This window comes from Mastigoproctus giganteus, chromosome 9 (assembly GCF_048544385.1).
Source record: "Mastigoproctus giganteus isolate SK-2022 chromosome 9, ASM4854438v1, whole genome shotgun sequence".
NCBI classification, from domain to species: domain Eukaryota; kingdom Metazoa; phylum Arthropoda; class Arachnida; order Uropygi; family Thelyphonidae; genus Mastigoproctus; species Mastigoproctus giganteus.
The window spans coordinates 128,117,449-128,125,484 of NC_143583.1; the positions used below are offsets into that span (position 1 = coordinate 128,117,449).

The 8,036-nt window shown below is 34.3% G+C and overlaps 1 protein-coding gene across 1 annotated transcript; it reads right to left on the reverse strand.

Annotated features, from left to right (window-relative positions):
* Nucleotides 1–448: 448 nt before the first annotated feature.
* On the reverse strand, nt 449–1,878 carry LOC150080718 (protein ZBED8L-like). Its single transcript, XM_090380796.1, has 2 exons — nt 1,491–1,878; nt 449–939 (listed from the first exon to the last, which is right to left on the reverse strand). The coding sequence occupies exons 1-2, from the start codon at nt 1,876–1,878 to the stop codon at nt 449–451; spliced, it is 879 nt and encodes a 292-aa protein (XP_090236922.1).
* Between the last annotated feature and the right edge of the window lie 6,158 nt (nt 1,879–8,036).

The following is an 8,036-nucleotide window of genomic DNA, read 5'->3' on the forward strand; positions in this document are numbered from 1 at the left end:
ATATATAATATCAAAATTATTTTTTGCTTCCAGTTCCTTTGTTACCACATTGTAATATCCACTCAAATTGGTCAGACAAGACCTCCCTTAACAAACCCATGCTGTGTTTGAACTATTACTACATTCTTGTCTAGATCAGTGTTTCTCAATATTTTTACTCTCGTGGCACATTTTCTGAAGAAGAAAAATTTCGCGGCACACCTATGTAGTTAGTCATAGAAGAAGAAATTTCTAAATTAAATAAATAGAACAAAAAATAATATTAACAATTTTTTTATTTATACTTATATTATATCTGTGTTATGCAAACAATTCTTACAACCAAAATAAAATATAAAAATAATTAAATAAATAATTACAAAAAGAAAATATGTACGCCTTCAACAAAGCTTTAAATTATTCAAATATTTGACAGAAATCAAATGAATTTTTATTTAAAAAATTATAGTCAATGTGAAATATGTGATTGGCGATGTTTTGTTATTTCTGCTATATCAGGTCTTATTTCAGACAGAGCAACTCGCAGGTCATCTTCGACATTTTCCAATCTTGATCGTTTTTTATTTTTCATGTTAGTGAGAGTTGAAAATCCTAACTCACATAAATACGACGTAGAAAATTGGAGTAAAATATTTATTGCTCTTTTAGATAACTTTGGATATTCATCTCTGACTGAAATCCAAAAAGTATCCAAATGAAATTCCGAATGTTTGATTTTTAATATTCTATCGGATGAAAGGGAAATCAGTTCTTCCTCTTCTTCAAGACAAAGATTCCAGTTTGATGTATCATTAATAAAAGGATTTCGAATCCAGTCATATTTTTCCGATTTAATAGATGGAAAATATGTTTTTATTGCCTTTTGAAGCAATTCCAAATGGTTTTTCACCACTGGTGCAAGAAAATTTCTCATCTGTTCAGGAATCTTAGGAAACATAGCTAAATTATTTTAATCAAGTTTATTCATCCACAAGCATAATTTTTTTTATCAAAAGCAATTAACTTATCTGTTGACGTTAAGATATTTTCGTTTCGCCCTTGTAAACTAGTATTTAAAATATTAAGATGTGCAAATATATGTTCTATGTAAGCCAGTTTTGCACATCACAATTCATTCTTAAAACAATCATAAAATTTTTGTATTTTCATACGATTCTTTTGTTTTCCTGCTGTATTTATTTCATTTTTAAAAAATGTACAAAGTTCTGTTTGCAATTCAAATACACGGGCTAAAACTTTTCCTCTAGAAAGCCAACGAATATCATTATGTAGTAATAAACAATTGTAGTTAGATTCCATGCTGTTGCATAATTCTTTGAAAATTCGTGATTTTAAAGGTCTGCTTTTAATATAGTTAACAATTTTTATTACGTCATCTAGTACAATGCTTAATTCTGTCTGGAGAGTTTTGCCTACTAAAGCTTCTCGATGAATAATGCAATGTGTAGAAATAAGATTTGAATTTTTTTGTTTTGCAAACGCCAAAAAACCTTTTTCAGGTCCAATCATTGATGCAGCACCATCTGTACAAATGCCTGTACAAAAATTCCATGATAACTTTGTCTTTTCGAAAAAGTTATCTACACAATTAAATATTTCCCTTCCTGTCGTTCTTCCTGGCAATTCTTGACAAAATAAAAATTGGTTCATAATTAAATCTCCGTTAATGAATCGAACAAATCCCATTAATTGTGCTTTCCCGCTGATATCTGTTGACTCATCTATTTGCAGAGCAAAAATTTGACCATCAAGTTTTTGTTGAACATTTTCTACTATATTTTCCGACATATCGATTATTCTTCGACTTATAGTATCGTTGGAAAGAGGAATTTTATTTATTTCAACTTCTGCATCTTTGCCAAACATACATTTCACCATTATACGACAAGCAGGACCAATCAACGTTTCTCCAATCGAATAAGGTTTCCCTTTTTTGTGCAATAAGTTGCGCTACTTCATAGGAGGCAGTTTGTGCTTTGTCAGACACTTTTGTGTTTTCCAATTTTTGTATTTATTTGGCACTATTTGTCATTAATCGTTCAAAATACCTTTTGTCTTTAGAAATCAAATTTCGATGAACTTTTTCCATATGGCGTTTTAGCTTGCTAGGAACCATTGCACTGTTTGCTTTTTTATGTCCACATACAACACATAAAGGTAAGGGGAAATTTATATCCCCTGTCCACGTAAAACCAAAATTTAAGTAATCTTCATTATATTTTCTTGTACTAATTTTCGATCTTTTTGGCTGAGATTCATCGGCACTGGTATTGTTCATATTATCACTATTTTCAATGGATATATTTGTATCTGCAGCAGAACTACTGTCGCCGACATCAATAGTTTTGTTTTTATTTAAAAATTTTCGTATATCCATTTTCAGTTTTTTCTAATAAACAAAAAACGGTTTTGTAGAATAACCCTAAATTATTTACTTTACAACACAAACACAGTTTAATATGACAATATTAATACGATATATATAAACACGTAATACGCCGCATGCCTACAACTCCCAGAGAACTAGAGAGAGAGAGACTAGAGATGGGATCCCTTATTTTGACTTAATGAGGTAATTCAGGGGCGCTGCGCACTTATACAGTATCGCGTCGGTCCGATTCACGTGGTCTGCGGGCTACAGAAATTGGTCTTTATTCAAATAGTGTTGGCGCCTGAACTGCAGACGCCCCTGTATTCGGATATGTCAATTTCAATTCGTCATAAAAAGATCCTTCGTGTACTTTATTCTTATTAATGGTATTGTACGTACCATTAATGGTAATACTTATTAATGGTATTGTATGTAAGTATATTCGGACAATGATGTTAAAATAAAAACGACGCTAGTTTTTTTTTAAGATTTCACGGCACACTTGGAAAATTTTGCGGCACACTAATGTGACGTGGCACACCCTTTGAGAAACACTGGTCTAGATGATCCTGCAGTGCTTCTTTAACCAGTGACTCCATTAATTTCCCCATAATAAAAGTTAAACTAACAGGTCTATAATTATTTGTGTCAACCTTTGAACCCCTTTTGTGAATTGGGGATACATTTGCACATATCCAGTCCATGGGGACCCCCCCATGGACTGGAGATGTGCAAATGTATCCCCCCCCAAATGTAAGTATGCTCTCATAATTATGGCTGAGGGTTTGATTACTTCCCTCAGTGCCTCCTTCAATATGACTGGATAGATTCCATCTACCCCAGTTGCCTTTTTTATGTTTAACTTCAAACAATTTCTCTTTCACTTTGCTCTCCATTATTACAAAATCATTTAGCTCCCTGTCAGTTTAGTATACTTTTGAATTCCTCATGTGTGAATGTAAAAAATGAGTATATTGCATATCGACCTCGCATAATGCGAGGTTGATATGCAAAATACTCATTTAGTTTGTCAGCTCTCTGAGCAGGATCATCAACAGTCGAACCATCAAGTGGTTCAACAACAACATTCCAATAGCATTAATTAAACATAGTTAAACAACATTCAAAAATTACCCAAAGGTTGGAAAGCAATCATAAGGTGCAACCAAAGGAGACTACATTGAAGGTTTTAATGTAAATTATTATAAACTAAATTCTTAAATTAACAGCTTTTGTGCATTACTTTTGGAATAACCTTTAGAATTATATATATAAAATTCTATCTCTCTGTAAACATCTTATAACACAAATTTGTATAAACTTAGAATTTTGCTTGTACAATTTCAATTTATTTACAAACATGCAGATGTGTGACAAGCATGCACAAATACTGTTATCTTTATCACTATATTAAAAACTCATATTTTTGTCTGAATACTTTTAAGAGGCACAGCTGGGTCTCACATAATGCGAGGTTGTTTAATGTGTTTTTCAGTTATTGCTATTTGAAAAAAATTATACCACTTTTCACTTTAGACAATGCAAATTTCCAGTTAACGTGATCTTTTTTTATGTGATAGTTGAAAAAGATTTGAATCACACACTAAGCTTACCACATGTTGGACAGGCAATAAACAAGCATTTGCCTGATGCCCACTTCAGTGTGTTCCTTCAACCATCGGAAAGAGACATATTACTTGCTTGTCTCCTGCTAATAAAGTCACTTGTAGACTTGCATTTAAAAATTCTGATTTTTAAATGCAAGTCTACAAGTGACTTTATTAGCAGGATGTTAGCAAAATGTTAGCAGTAGCAAAATGTTACTGTCTCTGCGATATTTGCCAGGCCCTAGAGAAGATTGTCAGCTATCGGAAATTGATTGATGAAAAAAAGAAAGCCAACACCGTTCAAGCAACTCTGTTCAAATATTTCCACAACAAATAGTTTCTTCATTGTGTATTTTATGCCAGAAGTTCCCAAACTTTCTCGGTTCACGGTGCCCCTTGGCCAAGAGAAATACCTAACATTTCTGTTTATTAAGTAGTTAGATCCAAACAACTTAATAAGTAATGTTGAAACTGTGAAATACCTTGAGCTAGTAGTTTGCACAGTGTCCAACAGATATCGAGCATCACTGTCTTTCCCTTGAAAATTTCAAATATTCCACGGCGCACAGTTTGGGAACTGCTGTTTTATGCAATAAACATTTAATTTTATAATCATTTTCATTATCTTTTATATGGTATACAGTTAAAAAGTTATTTTTAAAATTCTTTATGGACATTCTTGAAGGTCAAGGACCAATTATAATTTTTCCTATTGATTATTATATTTGATTAATGTGTTTCCATTTTGCGTAATGTGCTCGCGGGACAAATTAATCATGTTAACTGAGGTCAGCCTGTACTATTGTTGTTATTGACATACTGTTACCTTAGATCAAATTATGTCAGTGTATGATGTCTATAAGTGTTCACAGGCTAATTTTTCATGTTGTACAGGCTGAAAACCCCCCCAAAATTATTCATGGGGAAATGCCTACTCCCTCTAGATAAGCCCTGTTAGCTGCAGCTTTATTTAAAAAAGCCATTAAGAATTCCTCAAATCATTGAGAGGATTTAAACAGACCTCTCCAAATAATTAACAAGTTGTGAAAACCATTATACTGTCATGGAGGATATACTTTCTAAAGTCTTGTTAAATATATTTTTATTCTATTTGCATATGTTTAATTAAACAGTATATTCCTCTTATGTATGTATGTATGTATGTATGTATGTATGTATATATATATATATATACACACAGTGGAACTTCTCTATTACGAACTTCAATTTAACAAATTTCTCTATATTACGAATTTTTTTGCAAAACATTGCACCTTGAAACGAAATTACATGTAAAATTAACCCCATATAACGAAGTGTTAGTCTCTCTATAACGAATTTTTAAAAAAATTAGTAAAAGCATTTTTGAAGATTTTCAAGCATTTACTGCTAAACAGCCGCTCAAATATACTGCCTCCTTCCTTCCGAAATTGCGCATTAGCATTTGGAATTAAATAATAATCCTTTTAGTGAACACTTGTGGCCATTGACGCCCATAGGAGGGTCTTTGTTTCATTTTTGTAACAGTTATTAAACCAAATGGGTTTTCTTAAAAGTGGTCGTAAACTTTACAATAAATAGGGTAGATTTGTAAATTGATGTTGGCTCACGGGAAAACGAAATTCGCTGCGGTAAACCTTTAGCATGCTGCGGCGGCAATACATAGAATGCTACCATAGTCAGTTTTTAGTAACGCCTACTGAGTGACATTCGCTTCTCACCTCAACTGTACCACGTGACCTTCATGTCAATCATTATATGATATGTCCTTTCTCATCTAACTGGACTCCCAGTAGATGGTTTTCATGAATTTTTTTTTTTTTTTTTTTATTTCATTCGTCATCAATCACATAGGCTATATGCTCTTGTATTTTTTTTTTTTTTCTGAAAAGTAACATACAGCATACGTTAATCATAAATTTTCTTTCGTGTATATATGAATGAAAGCAGAATAAAAGAAATTCACAAAGTCGTATATTTCTTCAAAGTGAGTGATACTGCTGAATTGGCAAGGGAATGTCATTGAGTAGGAAGTACCTGTGCTAACAATTCACTATATGGCCAGCGCAGCGAATTTGCGGTGTATGTATTGGCAAGAGCTGCAGCCAGTAATTTTTACAATTGTGGAAACAATGTCGAAGAGAAAGTGTTTAAGTATTAATGATAAAGCAAAGATTATGATATTGACCAGGGTTTTAAGAAAAAAGATGTTGCGGCGAAATATGGCATATCTGCAACCAGTTTATTTGCGATTTTAAAAAAAAATCGAGAATCAATTTTAAATGCAATTGAAGGAGGAGCAGACAAGAAGCGAATTAAGTTGTGTATATACGAAGATGTTGATAAAGCTGTTCTAAAATGGGTGCAAATGATACGTGAAAAGAATATCCCAATATCGGGCCTAATAATTAAGCAACAAACTCTGAAATTTGCACAGTCCCTTGGACATACAGAATTTAATGCGAGCACTGGGTGGCTAGATAAATTTAAGAAGTGCCACAGAATTGTGGAAAAGGTTATTTGTGGAGAAAGTGTTAATGTAAGGAAAGAAGATTGCAACAGTTGGAGGAATGATACCTTAAAGAAGATTTTGGAAGAAAATGAGCGTAAGGATGTTTTTAATGCTGACAAAATGGGTTTATTCTTTAAATGTTTACCGAATAGAACACTTGCTTTTAAGGATGATAAATGTTTTGGCTAAACAAAGCAAAGAAAGAATCACTGTGCTATTCGGACCAAATATGACAGGAAGTGAAAAATTAAGACTTTTAGTCATTGGAATATCAAAAAACCCAAGACGTTTTAGAGGCACAAAATCTTTGGAAGTTGACTAAATTAATAAAAAAGCATGGATGACAAGTGATATTTTTGAAGAATGGATATTAAAACTAGACAAGCGTATAACAAAAGAAAAAAGGAAAATTGTGTTGGTAACTGACAACTGGCACATCCTGCCAATATTTCTGCCAAACTTAAAAGTGCGAAGTTGTTTTTATTAGCATTAGCATTAGTAGAGGCATTTGATGCAAGAAAGCAAGCTTATGCACCATCAGCCAAAAAAAAAAAAAAAAAAACCCACTTCCACTTCACCCCTCTGTTCGTTCAAAATACCTGTCCAGCTGAGCCTTAAACTTATTTAGGCTATCAACCTCCACCACAAGGGATGGAAGTCTGTTCCACCAACCAACCACCCGCTGGCTAAAGGCAAATTTCCGCACGTCTATCCTACATCTGTCTTTCCTCAATTTGAATTTATGCCCTCTCAGATGATTTTTCTGAGCTAGAGGAAGAATCCCATCAGCATTGAGCATGCTTAAACCATTCAAGGCTTTATACACCTCTATCAGATCACCTCGCTGGTCCTAGTCTCCAGACACTGTAATTTGCAAAACTTAAGCCTTTCTTCGTAAGAGCACCCCTTTGTTCCCTTCGCTAATCTTGTTGCCCTTCTCTGTACTCGTTCCAGCAGCTCTACATCCTTCTTGAAATGAGGCCTCCAGACCTGTATACAGTACTCTAGGTGTGGCCTGACCATTGCCTTATACAATGGAATAATCACCTCCTTATCCCTGCTGGAAAAATTCCTGTATATCATTGACAATACTCCATGAGCTACTCTTGCAGCCCGTCTGCACTGCTCAGAGAACTTCATATCTACCTGCACAACCACCCCCAAGTCCCTTTCATTCTCTACCACTGTCAGTGACCATGCAGCCATTACCTTCACACTGGTGCCACAGGGCAATCTCCCAGCTAAAAGAACATCACACAACCTCCCGAGATATCAGACTAAAAATATCACATGGAACAACTTTGACGAACTCATTAAAAACACTTTTACAGCAGATCTCATCGATTCCCTCAGTGATCTCCCCCCGGAGCACTTCCTGTTGGAATTCATGCACCAATGCACCACCATCTGTGATTCCTCCTTAAAGAAGAAACGCCACAAACCCAACCACGTACCTTGGTGGACCAGGGAACTCAATGTGCTAAGAACCTCGGTCAAGACTGCGCACAAACAGCTACAACGCGCCAGAAGGATTCAACTTCCAGAG